General features: G+C 35.6%; 3 protein-coding genes across 5 annotated transcripts; all 3 read left to right on the forward strand.

Moving 5' to 3' along the window:
- Nucleotides 1-326: 326 nt before the first annotated feature.
- Nucleotides 327-6,195, forward strand: LOC111443258 (alkylated DNA repair protein alkB homolog 8). Of its 2 annotated transcripts, XR_002710451.1 has the most exons (8): nt 327-804; nt 890-976; nt 1,100-1,225; nt 1,365-1,652; nt 2,055-2,120; nt 3,428-3,508; nt 5,591-5,633; nt 6,155-6,195. XR_002710451.1 is itself a non-coding variant. In XM_023080997.1 (6 exons), exons 1-6 carry the CDS (start codon nt 397-399, stop codon nt 3,482-3,484), a joined length of 1,032 nt encoding a protein of 343 aa, XP_022936765.1. In that variant the 5' UTR covers nt 327-396; the 3' UTR covers nt 3,485-3,742. The 2 variants fall into 2 exon arrangements, 1 of the variants encoding a protein (XP_022936765.1); XM_023080997.1 differs by lacking the exons at nt 5,591-5,633; nt 6,155-6,195 and having other exon boundaries at nt 3,428-3,742.
- On the forward strand, nt 3,465-11,693 carry LOC111443256 (carbon catabolite repressor protein 4 homolog 4). 2 transcript variants are annotated; one of them, XM_023080994.1, is made up of 11 exons: nt 3,465-3,508; nt 5,591-5,633; nt 6,155-6,252; nt 6,462-6,502; nt 7,011-7,060; nt 7,425-7,494; nt 8,273-8,394; nt 8,882-9,015; nt 10,246-10,396; nt 10,492-10,639; nt 11,176-11,693. In XM_023080994.1, exons 3-11 carry the CDS (start codon nt 6,171-6,173, stop codon nt 11,485-11,487), a joined length of 1,110 nt encoding a protein of 369 aa, XP_022936762.1. In that variant the 5' UTR covers nt 3,465-3,508; nt 5,591-5,633; nt 6,155-6,170; the 3' UTR covers nt 11,488-11,693. The 2 variants fall into 2 exon arrangements, with proteins under 2 accessions (XP_022936762.1, XP_022936761.1); XM_023080993.1 differs by lacking the exon at nt 3,465-3,508 and having other exon boundaries at nt 5,439-5,633.
- Nucleotides 11,694-13,174: 1,481 nt separating this feature from the next.
- Nucleotides 13,175-18,023, forward strand: LOC111443255 (spermidine-binding periplasmic protein SpuE). Its single transcript, XM_023080991.1, has 7 exons — nt 13,175-13,568; nt 13,745-13,875; nt 15,274-15,522; nt 16,009-16,143; nt 16,356-16,538; nt 17,086-17,247; nt 17,429-18,023. The coding sequence occupies exons 1-7, from the start codon at nt 13,232-13,234 to the stop codon at nt 17,843-17,845; spliced, it is 1,614 nt and encodes a 537-aa protein (XP_022936759.1). The 5' UTR covers nt 13,175-13,231; the 3' UTR covers nt 17,846-18,023.
- The last annotated feature ends 214 nt before the right edge of the window (nt 18,024-18,237 follow it).

The raw sequence follows: 18,237 nt of genomic DNA on the forward strand, positions 1-18,237 counted from the left end.
TTGCAATAGTTAATGATGGATTTTTTTTATTAATTTATTCAACACACAAAATAAAATCTGAGAGTTAATTTGATATATTATTGATTTATTAATTTTATTACATGTCAACTTTTTATTAAACAATAAAAAACCAAAAGCTTATTAATCTGATAAATACTTTTATATAAAATTGATAATTTAGGTATTAATAGATATATAACTAAAATTTTAACTTAATTATGATTTAAAATATTTTTTTAATTCAATAATTACAGAGTAATCCTTATTCAATTTCAAGAACAAAATAGGTAATTTGTTTATTTATTTTTAAATTTAAAATTTAAGAAAAATACTGAAACAAAAAACTTGGCTGCCGGGAACCCAAATCGCATTCACCCGCCAAACTCTTCCCCGCAAATGGACTTGCCAAGATTCGCCCGTCCAAGGGGAGATAATGGATCTTCATCTTCTAGCCCTAATCTCTACGTCGCGAACTGTGGACCGGCCGTTGGAATCAGCCACCGCGCAGTTGCGGCGGTTTTTGGCGATTTTGGGGACGTGAAAGGGGTTCACGCAGCTGACGAGACCGGCACTCGCGTCATTGTATGCTTTTCCGAAGAATCCAGCGCCCGAGCCGCTCTTGAGGCGCTACACGGCCGCCCTTGCTCTCTTCTCGGAGGCCGGACTTTGCACATACGCTATTCCATCATCAGGCCGTCCATTTCGCAGCTTAATGATTCTATTTCAGTTTCTTTGTCGGCTTCGGAGCTGGACATTCCTGGACTTTACCTATTGCACGACTTCGTCACTGCTAAAGAAGAGGAGGTGAGCGTTTTAGTTGGATTATGAGTACTGTCAAAGGATTCGACCTTTTTTCCCCCTTTGTTTATGATTTTTCGTGCTTTTGAAGGAATTGCTTTCGGAAGTTGATGCTCGGCCTTGGAATAATCTGGCGAAACGTAGAGTTCAGCATTATGGATATGAATTTTGCTATCAAGTAAGTGGCAGAACTTTTTGCCTTTTCCTTATTCCTCCTGTCTGTTGTACTGAATGATTTTGCAACGACAGAACTCGTGATTACTGAAAATCAGTTGGTTTTGTCTGCGTTTGTTTATTGTAGACGAGAAATGTTAATACTAGACATCAGTTGGGCGAACTTCCATCATTTGTTTCCCATGTAGTTGATCGGATCTCCATGTTTCCAAACGCTGAGGATGTTGCAGATGCTGTTCTTGACCAATTGACTGTATGCACTGTGTTTTTGATGAATTACTCTAAACTTGGTTGCTTGTAGTTGCTTAATTGCTTGTGCGCAATCTTTGAACTTTGAGATTGTAGCTCTTGCTATGATATCTTATGAGACTGAAATCAATACCACATTACAGGTTAATGAATACCCACCTGGGGTGGGTTTGTCTCCTCATATAGACACCCATTCTGCATTTGAAGGATTAATCTTCAGCCTTTCCTTAGCAGGGCCATGCATTATGGAGTTTAGGAGGTATACCGAAGGCACTTGGCACAAATGCCCTTCCAGTATAGATTTGAAAATGGAGAATTCAGTAAACGACTCAAATTATCTGAGGAGAGCCATTTACCTTCCACCTCGGTCTATGCTCCTACTGTCTGGTGAGGCACGTTATGCTTGGCATCATTACATTCCTCACCACAAGGTATATCAGATCGTCCATGAACAATTGCTGTTTTAGTGCGATCGATTTACGAAATCTGTAGAGTTATCTGTTTATACATGTTAACAGCTATGCAGGGGTCTAGTAGTTTATTTTCAAATAGTTGGACCAATGGTTGAGGATGAGTTACACATTTGGATTTCTTTGTAGTACTTTGATAGTTATCTACAAAGATTAGTCTTGTTTATTTCAAATGTTGTAGAGGTTTAAATTGTGTTCTTGTTGGATAGATTAAGTGAGGGTAAACCGGGCTAGATACCATGAGTGTAAGCACATTTGTGTGTCGAATAACATTATCACTTAGCTATTGAATGAAAGAAACTGTGAACTTATACATTCTATTCTCATTTATGAAGTTGAAATTGTGTAAATGTTCTGTAATAGATTGACATGGTGAAGGACAGTGCAATCAGAAGGGGTCCTAGGAGGGTTTCTTTTACGTTTCGCAAGGTGAGTAGATTTAATGCTTATGTTCTTTCTGTTCGTCTCGTACATGATGAGCCTAACTTACCTGCATCTATTATTCATGATGTCAAGACTGCAGTTATCCTGCCTCATGGCAAGTCTAAAGCTTTTATAAGTGCATATGTTCAACTGGATGATATCACTAAACCACGTTATTTTAGTTTAACCCATTAATACTGAGGTGCATGGCTATGGTGAGAGGTGCATGCCTCTTGCTTTGCTAGCCATGAATTTGATCATGAGATGGACCATGATTGTTTTTCTGTCTCCACGATCATGATGTTCGTGATGACAATAGCTAGTACAACAGTAAAGAGAGAAAGCTTAGAGTTAAAAACGCCAGCTTTCTGGTCGTTTCTTTCCCCACCATTTGAGTTCGAATAATCTACCGCCTCTTTAGTTTAAACCTGTTCTTGCTCAATCTATAGATTCTAGTCCTCAAAGAGGTGCTTGGCTCATGGAAGCTTTTGAAGCTCATCTGATAGGATATAGGTCACGGAACCATAAAATCAATCATAGCCACAAAGGGGCAGAAAATTGATATTAAAACGTCAACTTTAGGCTTTGTGACTTCGGTTCTCTCTCCTGATTTTCAATAACACAGAAACTTGCTTAGTCAGGTCTTTCTTTTATGTGGATTTGTAGAGTAGGCAGAGACCCAACTATACGATCGAAGTTTAAACACGTAAACCATGGGTCCCCCCAATATCACATCAACAGCATTTTGAAACCTATTTTTCAGCATAATCCACATTAAGGCTATTCAAATCTAAGTTTCTCTTCCCATAAAGAGGGATTTTCCTTCTTTTTTTCACCCTGAATCTTTCTATCACCTTTTCATTCCTGCAATCGCAAAGACTTTCTTTGCGCACGGTTTTTCGATTATACAAGTGAGATGCTTATTGCTTTACTCAGATGACACCTCTTGCCTCTTTTCTCGAGACGATCGAGAAACTCGTTTACTTGAAGTGCTATTTGTGCCTTACAAAAACGCCTGTTTGGCCACCCCGCTTTATAATGTTGGAGACTTTTTTATAACAATGGAACTGAATGTGTGGAATCTGGTTGAAATGTATGTGAATGGAATGACTAAATCATGCTTCAAAGTTGAAAATCTCAACCCATTGCCTAAGATATCGTGACCGTATCGCATGACCAATCGCTACTCGTCTGCCTCGAATTTGTAGGGATGCTATGCAAAATTCTATCATTTTCTGTGGTCTAAAAGTTCATCTCTTATTTCATCTTATCTCACATGGTTGAATAAAGGGGAAACATTTATCTTCTTGTAGGTGAGAACTGATCCTTGCCGGTGCAAATTTCCTCATTATTGCGATTCTCAGAGATAAACGGGAGAGGCCTCAATACTCCAGGTGGAGTTTTCATTTTTCCTCATTCATCCATCTTTTTGCACTTGGTTCTGTAGCGTAGATTTACATTTTTTTAGTACAACGAGTAGAGAGCGTAGGTTTGAACCTCCGAACCTCAAAAATAAAAATACATTTCAATTATCGTTGAGCTATGCTCACATTATCATGTTTTACTTCGTTATACTTATAGTCATACGAGGGGTTTTCATACCTCTTTTCTCATCTTTGTTGTTTAAACATTTGCCATAAGATTTCGTTCATTTTACCCCCTTTAATTTTCATTGAGCTATGCTCACATTATCATGTTTTACTTCGTTATATTTATAGTCATACGAGGGGTTTTCATACCTCTTTTCTCTTCTTTGTTGTTTAAACATTTGCTCTTACGTTCAATATTGCGCGTAAGATTTCATTCATTTTACCCCATTTAATTTAAATGGCCATTTGATAATATTTTTTTTTCCTTAGTTAACCTGAGGTAATTGTTTTTTATTCTTGTTTTTCATCGCATAGAAACGATATTAAGTTTCTTATTTTTGTCTTTCGTTTCCAATTTCTTTTCATAAACACGTAAATAAGAGTATTATTGTATCATTTTTACCTCTAATTAGCTTAGCTATGTTCGGGTTGATTTTGTTTGAAGAAGAGATATTTGGTATTTTGTTGGATATTATTCTAATGAAAAGAATGCAAGTCTGAATAAAATTAGCATTTTCAAATTTCACTTTACTAAATTATAAATTAGCATTTTCAAATTTCAACTTATAAGTACTTGCTTAAAATTTATTAATTACCCCAAATTAATTACCGTATCAATTTAACTCTAAATTTTTACAATTTGGTCTATCTAAATTTTTACAATTTGGTCTATTTATACCATATGTTAGTGGGTTATAATTATTATTTTTTATTTCATTTAAAATCTACCTAAATAATTTTATTTTTATTTTTACTTATTTGATTATTTTTCCAGAAGATTTTTTTTTAGTTACAATTGTATGGTAATATTTGGGCACTAAAAGGATCCTTCTTAAGATAACTTCCGGATAAGTATAATTCAGTCGTTATAAACATATGCTTTTAGTAAAAAGTTTTTTTTATTTACAATTGTATGGTAATATTTGGGCTCGTGATATACTAAAAGGGGTCGTTATAAACATATGCTTTTAGTAAAAAGTTTTTTTTATTTACAATTGTATGGTAATATTTGGGCTCGTGACATACTAAAAGGACCCTTCTTAAAATAACTTCCCGATAAGTATAATTCAGTCGTTATAAACATATGCTTTTAGTAAAAAGTCAATAGCTTGAATTATCACAATCACGTAAGACACACATCTTTCACAAAAAACTTTATAAGTATTTGTCAATAAGACTCTTCAAAATGATATGATATTGTCCACTTAGAGTATAAGCTCTTATGACTTTGCTTTGTGCTCCCCGAAAAGGCCTCATACCAATAGAGAGAGTATTTTTTGTTTATAAACTCATGATCATTCCCTAAATTAGCAGATGTGGGACTTCATCATCCAACACCTCCTCTTAATTGAGGCTCGACTCCTTTGGAGTCTTAGTCATTTTTTACTGCTTTCGTGTCTTCGAGGAGGCTTGACTCCTTTTTCTTTTTGGAGTCCTTTGTTCGACATTTGAGGATTTACCAATCTATTGGCACGACTAAGTTTAGGGCATGACTCTGATATCATTTTAGGAATCACGACTCTCCACAATGGTATGCGGCCTTTTAAGGAAGCCCAAAGCAAAAGCAAAGTCAAACCTTGTTTTAAATAAATATTTAGATTTTTTTTTTGGTCTATTTTTTAATTTTAATTTAGATATTAAATAAAAATTTACAAATTCATAAATACAAATATACATATATATATATATATAATATATTATAAAAGATCTACCGAAGCCTTTGGCTGCTACAATTGACCTCATCGGTTATTCTAAGTGTTTCATGAAACACAAATTCGGGTAGCTGCCCGTTCTTGTTTCGGCTTCCACCGCCGCCATCTAATCCATCCATTCTACATTACATATATATTCTTACGATCTTCCTCAACTCAACTATTATGCTTGCAGCTTTCTTCTCTCTCCCTCAGCTTCCCCTTCGCGCTATAACCAGGTAATTTCCTCTCTCTCTCTCTCTGAAGCTCGAATTTACTTTCGCATTGTGTTATGGTAGTGAATTGATTGTAGTACTATTCTTGAATCCTTCATCGTCTATATCCGCTTCCGAAGCCACTGCGGATTAACGCACCGATTTAGGAGTTTTTTGGGAGCATAACCTAGTTGATTTTGTTTTTGTTTTTGCGTTTGAGAGTTTTTGAGTGATGGACGAAAAGAATAGCGTTCCTCTTGTTTCTACTTATGATTATTGGTTGAAGGATGCCGAGGGAGTCAAAGTGAAATGATAAGAGTGAGGTTATTGCTTCTGGAGTTGTTCTGATTCCAATTAGCTGTTTATTTTTATGGAATCAAGAATGGTATGGTTAATTTTCACGGCGGTGAGTTTAGAATGGAAAACATTCCATGTTTTGAAAATTCTTTGATTAAGTAATTGTTTAAGATGCTTTCAGAGTAATCGTTTCGAGTTGTTATTCGCTTTGGCTCATGTTTATTCTTTATACGTTCTATTACTGGCAGAAATATTGTACGTAACATGACTGGAGTACAAGCACCAAAACATCCGAAGTTTATCTCTGTGGAAGGGGCTGACATTTACTCAAGAAGTAAATCTGACGGTATGTTTATTCCCTTCGTTTTGATGGAACGGAAATGGCAATTTTCGTTGGTCATGATCATGTTTTTATTGCTCTGGATTTGTCCATTTGGTTAGATTAGACTTGTTGATACTTATATTTCAAATGAACAGTGTATATTGATAGATTTTTCTCATTTTTTCGATACCTGTACGTTATCTAAGCTTGGGATTTCTATATTGCTACTGCAGGTATCAGATTTCGTTTCGTTTCTTACAATATTTTAGCGCAGGTGGGCGACACTTTCTGATTCATTTCATTCTTTAGTTCAGTTTTATGCTTCTTGCCCTGCTGTCCAATAATGTTGTTTTTTAAACCTCTTGTTCTCGTCAGTAATATATAAGCAGAAGCGGTTGATTTTGCATCAGTGTGTCTGAACATAATTCTAGTTCTTCGTGGATTCAAGCAACTTTCTTTATATTTTTATGCATTTGTTATACTGTTGGAATTATTGAATATATCTCGTATTCCTTGATGATTTTGGACTCTACTTTTCATGAAAAGTGCTAACCGTAGATAAGGTTCATATATTTTCTTGGCATGTCGGTCAAAGATAATTAATGCTAATGGCTGGAACTTTTGGAAGTCCATCTTTTGTAGCATATGAATCTTATGACATAGTCAATGACAGGATAACGTTCATTTTTTTTGGTTAGTATATTCAATTGGACTAATTTATTTTGTTTTAAGATATCAGATCACATTGCATATTGACTATTGTTTTTGTATTCCTTTTGCAGGTCTATGTGAAGAGTTCTTTTTTTCCACATTCTCCATCCTCTTGCCTTAGGTATATATCTTTTTTATCAACTGATTATTAAGATTTTTTTTAATCTTTATGAAGGCACAAGTGATGCCGCAAACGGTGCTATGCTTCCTTCATTTTCCCCTCTATCATAATGGCTAACATCCTGTACCATTTAATATGTATTTTTTGATATCCAGTTCTCATGCTGGATGACAGATTCAGTGTTGAACTTAGAATGTTAATTTGTTTTATGGTTGATTTGGTCTTTTTTACACATTTCTGATAGAAAAGGGTAAGAACAGCTGGGGTGTGAGAATTGTGATAAATACTATTATAGAGCCAAAAAAAGCAAGCTGTTCTTCGTTCATATTTTGAACTTGTAGTAGGTTTAATATCTGATTTACAGGTGGAAAGCTCGATCGCAGGCAATTTTAGCAGTTCTTAAGAATCTTGAGGCCGATTTTCTCTGTCTACAGGTTTGACCCTCTATCTCTCTCTTTCTCTATCTCAATTGAAATATCTAAAGGCACTTAGTGTGAAATAGAATTGCAAGGCAATGAGAAAACCGAGATTGTACATTGTACCAAACTCACAAGATGTCAGTGCAGCAACAACGTGTACTTGTAGTGTAATTTAAATTGTTCTGTTCAAAAGGATTGAAATCTCTTATTTTACGCATCCATATGTAGTGGCTTCAAAATGAGCTATAAACTTAAACCATTAAGTCTTGTAAAAGTAATTCTGGGTCAGTTATGTTGCACCGCACAAGATATTGGGATATAAGCTTTTCTAGATAAATGCGGCTATGCTATTCTTTGAAGGGACTGGCACTGATTTTTTTTAGAATTTGAGGCTGCACTATTTTTTTTCTTAGTTTCTTTTAATTAGAAAAAGAATTTAATTGTGTCTCGTGACAAAGCTGTGAAGGTTGTCTATAACATGCAACGAAAATCGATGAAGTCCCCGTTGAAAGAGGTAAATTTGTGAGCTAGTGGACAGCATTGTTACTAAACATGTATGGAGGTCCAAGTACTTTTTAGGAGGGATTTTTTCTCCATCCACAGCCCCTAGGCGATCTTAAGAGAAAGAAAAGTCCAAGTTGAAAATCTGAAGTACTTGCATGGAACATTTATAGATGACCCTGAATTATTTGAATAAAGAGTGACTGAAGCTCATTATAACTGCTCCTCCTCCTAATGTTTTCCCTTAATTCAAAATTATAATTAAGCACATAATTTTTGTGAAACTGCCCAGGAAGTTGATGAATATGATAGCTTTTACAAAGGAAATTTGGAAAGATGTGGATATTCCAGCTTATATATTCAGAGAAGCGGGCAGAAGCGTGATGGATGTGGGATCTTTTTCAAGCATGAAAAGTATGCTATTTTTTATTTGTTTTCTTTTTTAAATCTTACTCTTTCTTAAAGAAAGATAGCTTCTTATTGTAGGCACTACTATCATCTTACCTATATCTTTGATTAAAAAAAGAAAAAAACAACTAGACATTTCTGGCTGTGGCAATAGAACTAATTTGAAAACCATTGGAGCGTAAACAACTTCTATTCCCAGTTTTTTTGGTTGTGGAATATCCTACTATATATATATATATATATATATATATATAATTTTACAAGTACATAAAAGTTCTAAGCTTTTATTTTTTTGCTACGCCTGATGATAACTAATGATCAGTTATTCCAATTTGTTCAACTTTTGAGCTCAGGAACCTATGCATATATTTTTATATTTTCTTGCGTGAACTCATCTTTGCTGGGTTTTTTTTCTCCTTAATCTGAAAATTTTAGGGGCATTCTCCTTATAATCTGGCATCTTGTGTAACATTTATTTCCTCAACGGTTTCAGTGCTGAGTTGATCATAGAAGATAGAATTGAATACAATGATCTCGTAAACTCCATACAAGATGATGATTGTTCTTGTGAAGAGAAGTCTGAAAATGTGGTAACCAGTGCAAGTCACGATGTTGAATCAAACAAAGGTAACTTCCTTATTGTAGCAATTATTGTTATTATTATTATTTTTTTTTATATAAGAAACATCAAAGGGGTATGCATTTCAAATGAAGAGGCTGTGAAAGTACTAATTTGTATGAGGTTACAAAAAAATAGACTTGTCCTCAAACACTCGAGCGTTTCTCTCTTTCCACAAGTGCCACAAAAGCGCTCTGAAGGCAACATCCAGCCACAATCGCTTTCTCTTTCAAATTCCAAGTGTTTAGCCTTTCCATGTTCCAACCAACTACCTCTTAGGGAGACAAACAGAAATTCCCAGTAGTCCAGTCCTGTTAAGTAATTCCAAACACAATAGGTGAAGTCACAACGAATGAAGAGGTGATAAATAGTCTCAATCTTCTTGTAACAACCCTAGCAGTACAACCCAAGCTCACCGCTAGCACGTATTATCCTCTTTGGGTTTTTCCTTTCGGGCTTCATCTCAGGGTTTCTAAAATGTGTTTCCTAGAGAGAGGTTTTCACACCCTTATAAAGAATGTTTCGTTCTCCTCCCCAACCAACGTGGGATCTCACAATCCACCCCCCTTCAGGACCCAGCGTTCTTGCTAGCACTAGTTCCCTTCTCCAATCGATGTGGGACCCCCTAATCCACCCCTTCAGGGACCAGCGTTCTTGCTAGCACACCGCCTCGTGTCCACCCCCTTTGGGGCTCAGTCTCCTCGCTGGCACATTGACCGGTGTTTAGCTCTGATACCATTTGTAATAGCCCAAGCACACCGCTAGCAGATATTGTCTTCTTTGGGCTTTTCCTCTCGGGCTTCCCCTCCTCTCGGGCTTCCCCTCAAGGTTGTTAAAACGCGTTTGTTAGGGAGAGGTTTCCACACCCTTATAAAGAATGTTTCGTTCTCCTCCTCAACCGATGTGGGATCTCATACTTCTTTAAGCATAATATGCACCCCAATGGTGAATGACATTTCTTATTTTAGCTTAGTCTACCTCTTCATGAAGAGTCTTGAAAGGAAAGTAATAGCATGAGAAGTTGATAATGACAAATCATGAAAGAAGAAGAGTTATATGCCTCTTCTATATTACCGAGGAAGAATTGTTAGGAGCATTATCCATGGTTTATTTTTATTTCTTTCTGTCTCCAATTCTTTTTATTAAAAAAAAAAAAAATACATATGGCGATAAGTTTTTTATATAGCTTACTAGCTTTGTCACAGCCTATAGTAGCTAATTCAAATATGTGAATTTAGGTTCATCACCAAAAACTACACTACCCGATAGTGGGGATCCTAACGATCCCCGTGTGAGACTGAAACGTGATTGTGTTGGAATTATGGCTGCTTTCAGATTCAAGAAGCCTTTTCATCATGTTGTAATCGTTGCAAACACCCATCTTTACTGGTAAAATTTTACTTTTACTTTTACTTTTGGGACCTGTTCTATTGAAGAACACCTTATCCACCCAATATGTAACAAAAGCGTCTATTTTATTACAGGGATCCAGAATGGGCTGATGTCAAGCTCGCCCAGGCCAAATATCTTCTATCACGCCTAGCTCGATTCAAAACATTAGTATCTGAGAAGTTCGAATGCACACCCTCGATACTTTTGGCTGGCGACTTCAATTCAACCCCAGGGGATAAGGTTTGTAATCTATCCCGATTTATCGTTTGCAAAGCGTTTTCTTGTTCTGAAAAAAAAAATGGTATTTGTCTATTGAACTGTAGTTAGTATTGAGTATTAGTTCTTTCTTGGTTAGTGATCTTAGAACATAGGCTAACAAGGCAACATGGCAGAAACACGTAGAGAAAATTAGGCTAGATAATCTCGTACACCTCTACCTTATATTTTTTTTCCGAAAACCTGACCTTTTACATTTCATGAACATTTTAAAACTGTCATAAAGTAGAAATTTGTTAGAATGTTGGACATGAAATCGATGTAGCAGTGACCTAGAACACATGGTGATGACTAAGACACTCACGTAGATTAAGTCTGAAAGAACAGCCTACAGACACATTTGTTAAACAAACGTCTTTTATTTCAATTTTTTATAATTTAGCTTTAAAACAATATCATACTAAAAAATCCATAACATCGTCGAAAAAACACCGACACACTTCCGTTTTTACCCCTAAAAGTTGAAGGCCTAACATTTGTTACTTCTCATAATCATTTAGGTATACCAATACCTTATTTCTGGCAAATCTTCTTCTGGATTTTCGCCTGAATGCTTGGAAGAGCTTCCATTGCCCCTTAGTAGTGTGTATGCTACTACACTAGGGAGAGAACCGTCATTTACAAACTTCACTCCTGGCTTCACTGGTACTCTTGATTATATATTCTTCTCACCTTCAGACTCTATAAGACCCATTAGCTTTCTAGAACTTCCTGAATCAGAATGCCCAGAGGTCATTGGAGGGTTACCCAATTTTAGCTACCCAAGTGATCATCTTCCAATTGGAGCTGATTTTGAAATCACAATGGAATAAGTTATTGGTTCACCATTTCTAATTTTCTCCCACATTTTTTTAAATATTGTTTCTTTAATCGAAGAGCGTATGAAGAAAGCTAACTACTTTCGTGATTGATCAAAGTTGACAATAATTGTAAACCAAGATCTCTTGAAATTTAGACGTATTTATTGTTGTGGTTGAATTATAATTTAGTTTCGATATAGTTTGTTTAGTTTGTGTTCTGTTTTGATTCGGTCATTTTTTTTTAATATTGTTTCTTTAATCGAAGAGCGTATGAAGAAAGCTAGCTACTTTCGTGATTGATCAAAGTTGACAATAATTGTAAACCAAGATCTCTAGAAATTTAGACGTATTTATTGTTGTGGTTGAATTATAATTTAGTTTCGATATAGTTTGTTTAGTTTGTGTTTTGTTTTGATTCGGTCCCTGTCCCCTATCCATATTGATAGTAATATTGAATTCTTAGTTCTAGTATACTTTTCTTTCTATTGTAGTATTTGAATCTCGTCATAACCTTCTAGAACCATCTAGGAGTGTCGCAGGATTAATGAGCTAAATTCAAATTTAAAATTTAAACTACAAAAAAACATATAATTTTACTGAATTCTATTTTATGTTTTTGAATTTATTTTAAAGTATGTTCTTATTTGGATGCAATTTATATATGATATCGAGCTAAGTCGTGTTTCTTAAAATACAGTTTTATGCGTATTACAAATATTAATTTATATGACTGAATTTTAGTAAAGAGCGTTTTTTGGACTTTCGATATTACGTGTCAATTATTTCGATATTACGTGTCAATTATTGCTGAGCTACGTTTATTTTGGCTATACATGTTATCATATTTTTATAAACGTTTATAAGATAAAACTACAAAACGGGCATTTTAAGGTTGGGCTGAATTTTATAATTGAATATGAAAGATAATCCAATCAATTTTGAACACGTATGAATATAATTTAAAATTTAAGTGACTAAAAATATTAATTTATAAATGAAATTAATAAAATGTTAAAGCTTCTAATATATTTTTATCAAATATTAAGAATATCAAGTAATTAATTAGGAATAATTGTAATGGGCCCACGTAAGTGTCCAAGCCCATGTTACATCTCAAAGGCCCAATCCACTCATCTTTACTTTTTATTTTTCGTTTTGTTTTTATTAAATTTTATTTATAAAATTATTTTAGTAATTATAGTTCCTTTTGTATTGATTATTTAAATTAGTTGTATTTTTCTTTTTTAGAGTTTATCAACGATACAAGATACAAATTTTTTAATTAAATTTAAACACGAAAACCCAATACCTAATTTACTATACAAAGATGCAATTGGATAAAAATATTTTTAATTTTGTTTTTGATAAATTATCGAAAAATTCAAAATTTTAATATACTGTTTTATTAGATATAAATTTAAATTTTATGTATAATATAACTCTAATTTTTAATTTAATTTAATTTATAACTTGAAGGATGCAATAGATATAAATTTTAAATTAATTTATAACTTGGAGGATGCAATAGATATAAATTTTAAAGGTAAAAGAAATAAATATGTTATTTAATGATTATTATTATTATTATTATTATTATTATTGGTAATAGGTTTAGAGTATTTCATTTCACCGTGAATTTAAATACAATTTAATATTATATTTCTGTATTTATTTAATTGGAGAAATTGAATCGAGATAACAGGCCATAAAATATTAAGCGGCAAGTGATCGACAGACTCGAGCTCGCTCTAAGTGAATGGCGGCATTGCTGCCCTCCGGCTCATGGCTTTCTCTGCCACTGCAATGTGGCTGCCCGAATCCTTCATCTTTTTCCTCTACTTCCACTTCCAAGTACACCACCAATTTCCGCTGTTGCTCGATAACTCAGATGCATTCGCCGGAGGCGTCCGAACAAGGTAAGATTCCGATAATTCCTCACACGCCACCGCTTCGCCTCGCCGCATCTGCGGTGGTTTTTCTCGGTTTAAATATTGGTTTCGGCATCGGAGCTCGATCCTGCTCTGCGGCTCTTTCGCCGGTGCCTCCTCCGGTGGCGGATAATTACAACCTGGAAGAGGAGAAGGTAGTTCTGAGTAAGTGCTCGAGTATTTTTTCTCTTGTTACTTGCTTCGTCAGTGCCGATTAGAGATTTGGTTTTATGGAATTTGAAGTAATTATTCGGAATTTTGATTCGAGTGCTTGTTTTGAACTATCGGGCTTGCTTGGCCTAGGTTTCGTTGTTTTTGAAGTTATGATTTCTGCTCTGTAGGTGAGGATGAGAAACTGGAGAAGAAGAAAATGGACGAAGCATTTGAAGAGTGGAAGTCGAAGAAGTTTGCTTTGACCGTTCCTTTGAGCGTCATTGCGCTTCGTGATTCTATTCCTCCTTCTTGGATTAAGGTCAGTCTAAGTTCCCAGGTTTTTGCAATTTTCTTTAGCTAGGAAAGATTATTGAAGAACTGTGGCGGTCTCATAATAACCATCAGATGTAGTTCAATAGTTTAGTTTGCATGCTCCTAATGACTTCTAGGTCTATAAATATCTATAAATTTAAATTCCATGTGTAATTGTCTCTATACATCCACTGTGAAAAACTTTCGGCCACATTGTAGCGACAAGTAATTTCTCGCTAGCTAGATGGTCCTTTCTCTTTCTCTGTTGTGTAATTCTTTCTCTTATTTTCACTCTTGTATAACAAGCACGAATGATGAAGAAATTGGGCTCTATGTCCTATTAGAAAACTCAGAATGATCATGATGCTTGTTATAGAAAATGTAGGATAAGTTGCTCTTCTTTTAACTATAATACGTTTTGTGATATCCCAAATCGGTTGGGGAGGAGAACAAATCATTCTTTAAAAGGGTGTGGAAACATCTCCCTAGCAAACACGTTTAAAAATCTTGAGGGAAGCTCGAAAGGGAAAATCCATAGAGGACAATATTTGCTAGTGGTGGGCTTGGGTTGTTACAAATAGTATCAGAGCCAGACACTGGTTGATGTGCCAGCGAGGAAGCTAAGCCTCGAAGGGGGTAGATACGAGGCAGTGTGCCGGCAAGGATGCTAGGCCGCAAAAGGGGATGGATTGGGGGGTCCCACATCGATTAGGGAAGGGAACGAGTGCCAATGAGGACGCTGGACCCTAAAGGGTGTGGATTGTGAGATTCCACGTCGGTTGGGGAGGAGAACGAAACATTCTTTATAAGGGTGTGGAAACCTCTCCCTAGAAAACGCGTTTAAAAACCTTGTGGAGAAGCCTGAAAGAGAAAGCCCAAAGAAGATAATATTGTTAGCAGTGGGCTTGGGTTGTTACACCTCTAGTTTATTGAATTTTCCTAAACCGCTCCATTTACTTTCTTAAAAACCAATGTAGAAACTCTTCAGTTCATGTCTGCTTTGCTTGCCTCTCTTGATCCCCATCTTTGTACTGACCAAATGACTTCTTTCTTTGGATGGGGAAGGATGACATTCTTTGTCGTGGAAGGAAGGAAGAATACTTCCTTTTGACCTGGATGTGTTGTATAGCTCATGACATAATGAAGAGAGGTGCATTTTGACCAAATTATCTGAACTACAATGGCTGTCCCCAATTTTGATGGTCTTTTTGTCCTACAATATGTTATAACTTAAGGTTATTTTGTTCAAAAGTTTTGATGGATTAAATTATTTACAGTGAAGCCCAAGGTTACACCCTTTTAGAATGAACAACTCTTTGAAAAGTGTTCTTTTGTAATTATTTTCCCAATGTTTTGAGAATATTGGTCAGAGTTGGGACAATTTCTTATTGATCTTTTCATGTAGGAGTTTATTCAATCACAAGGGAAGAGATTAAAATTCAATGTGAAGTTCAATGGAACTCTTGGGAGTATTTTTTCTGATTTATCTGTTCCAATTGACAAAGGCAAGGTTAAGTCTTCATCCGTCATGGTTGCTGATCTTGTTAGTATTGGCGATTCCTGGCTCAACTTTGCAATTAAGAAGGCGCTTATCGAGCCCATTCACGATGTGGATGACCAAGAGTGGTTTAATAACTTAAGCACTAGATGGAAGGTAATACTGTAAATGGTCTTTTCAGTATTTCGATGATTGATTTGTCAACCTGTTTTATTAATCAAAGTGTTTTCATGCTAAATATATGAAGCGTTTTCAATGTAGCAGTGTCGAACACCGAATCAACTATATGAATCCAATTAAGTTTTGAAAAAATATTGTAACATAACCGTGTTATTATATTAATCAACTTCATATGTTAAAATTTTATCTTTTTGGCAAGTTATGTATCTAGTTGAATTCTGTTGATTATGCCATATTGCAATGTTCTACTGATATAGAAACCAAATCAATACGTAGCATCGCTACACGTAGCCCATTCGACCTAACCCTTAAACTTCTTTATATCTTTGAATGTCTTGGATAGTTTGTGTGCATTTCAACTAGTCTCTTAGCCATAATCGTTCACAAAAAACCCGTCAAAATATCCCCTCAAATTCAGAATATTATTACATGCATCTTTTATTTGCACTAACAATGTTGCAGGTACTTCTACGCAGAAACTCCGAGGGTGAAATAGATCCGGGAGGTAAAATATGGTCGGCTCCATATAGATGGGGCTGCATGGTTATAGCATACAATAAAGTCCAATTTCGAAAGAACAACTTGGCTCCCATGGAGGTACTAACTATTAATAGATAACTTTTGTCCTCCATGACTGATTTGGTATGGAGTTTCATATGTTCTACGTGTACAAGTATTTCACATTTGTGACTAAAAAACATATTGGATTTTCTGTCTAAATGTTCTAGAACTTAACGTCGTACTTTTTGATCTGAAGAGCAATTTCGTTCCCTAGTACTCTTAGGTGTGCATTAATACTGCTGCTGCAGGACTGGTCAGATTTATGGCGCCCTGAACTTCGAGGAAGGATTTCGATGGTCGATTCACCTAGAGAAGTAATTGGTGCTGTTTTAAAGTACATGGGTGCATCCTACAACACAAAAGACATTAGCTCGCAAATTCCTGGTGGCAAAGACGCCGTTCAGCAAAATTTAACTTCACTTGCAAAACAGGTTAGATATGAATGAACGTTCAATGTTCTTTTTTTTTTTTTAATTATTTCTTGCAACAAGAATAGAATATTTTTTTGATTTTTTTCTTGTGGAAAAGTTGTTGAACTTGACTTTTCCTCAGAACCTTTATCTAGAGTGATATACATTCGTTTTTTTAGTATTTTGTTTTTGAAAATTTAGCTTATAAACATTCTGACCACGAGTTTCTTTGCTTTGTTATCTACTTTCTATTTTCAAACTCTGAGCTTAGTTTTGCAAATTGGCTAAAAAATTGAATGTTTATTTAAGAAATGTTAACCATAGTTATGAAATTGTATGCACATTTTTCAAAAGCAAAACTAAAAACGAAATTGTTATGACGCTGACCCTAAATTTCTTAAAGTTACGAAATTGTTATGACACTGACCCGAAATTGTTATGACTCTGAGCTTAGTAGTAATGATTTAGCAAATGATGCGTTTTATGTTCTCATTTCACCCGATATTATTAACCATTGTAATTTGTCCATTGTTGTACACTTCTACATTTATATGCTCGTCTTACACAGGTACGTTTGTTTGATAGCACACACTATCTGAAAGCATTTGCGGTTGGGGACGTTTGGGTAGCTGTTGGATGGAGTAGTGATGTTCTTCCTGTCGTCAAACGCATGTCGAATATTGCAGTGGTCGTCCCCAAGTCTGGATCAAGCTTATGGGCTGATTTATGGGTATATTCAATTGATTCCTGCCTTCTTTGCATCAAGGATAATTAAACATAAGGTTCAAAACTAGGTTTGGATAGAAATGGGCAATGCTCCTGATGATACAACTCTCATTTTCTTCATTCAAAAGTTCAGGTTCAGCAACTGTGTTGTGTGTTTTATATCAGATATGTTTCCTTTTTTTCAGGCAATTCCTGCAACCTCCAGAATTGAGGCAGAGCCAGTTGGTGGAAGAGTTAAGGGACCCTCCCCCTTAATCCACCAATGGATTGAATTTTGCTTGCAGCCTGCTAGAGCACTGCCTTTCAAGCAGGAGGTAGTTCCCGGTGCGTCACCCGCCTCCATAGAAGGTCCAGAGGTCGTTCCTAAAGAACTGTTTGAAGGTAAACCAAAGTTGGATACAAACCTTATCGGTGGCGTACCCCCGCTCGACATCTTAGAGAAATGTGAGTTCCTTGAGCCTTTATCTGAGTCTACTTCGGCAGATTTTCGATGGTTCGCTGCGAATATGCAGAAAAAACCGAACCATCGCTTGATGGACAGAGTTCATCAAGCTGTCTCGTCCCTTGTAGGATTTGTTTCTCAAATCAGCTTTAAAAACTGAACCAAAACCAGTAGGCAACCAAGTGAATTTTGTTGTTTTGAGAGATCTTTAAGGTCGCCTTACGTTTGATTGAGAATTTCATTGATAGTACGAAGAATTATAGAAATGGCCTATTCAGAGGATTTAGAGAAATGAATGTTTTTAACTTGGTGGGGATATGAGTTCAGCGTTTGTTTGAGGTTCTTGTGGAGTCTGGAACATAACGTACTTGTCACATCATTATTCCTTGCGATTGTGCGGCACTCACTTTCTAACGGAGCTAAGTCAATTCGTTCTTACGTCGCCTACGACCAAACCACGTATGTTCGAGCCTCTGACCTCGGTTTAAGAAGGTTTTAAAAAACGAGAGCAGAGAGAGATTTTCAAAAGAGAAATTTTGAAAGAGACATTAT

This window comes from Cucurbita moschata, unplaced genomic scaffold (assembly GCF_002738365.1).
Source record: "Cucurbita moschata cultivar Rifu unplaced genomic scaffold, Cmos_1.0 Cmo_Scf00005, whole genome shotgun sequence".
Taxonomy (NCBI): Eukaryota; Viridiplantae; Streptophyta; class Magnoliopsida; order Cucurbitales; family Cucurbitaceae; genus Cucurbita; species Cucurbita moschata.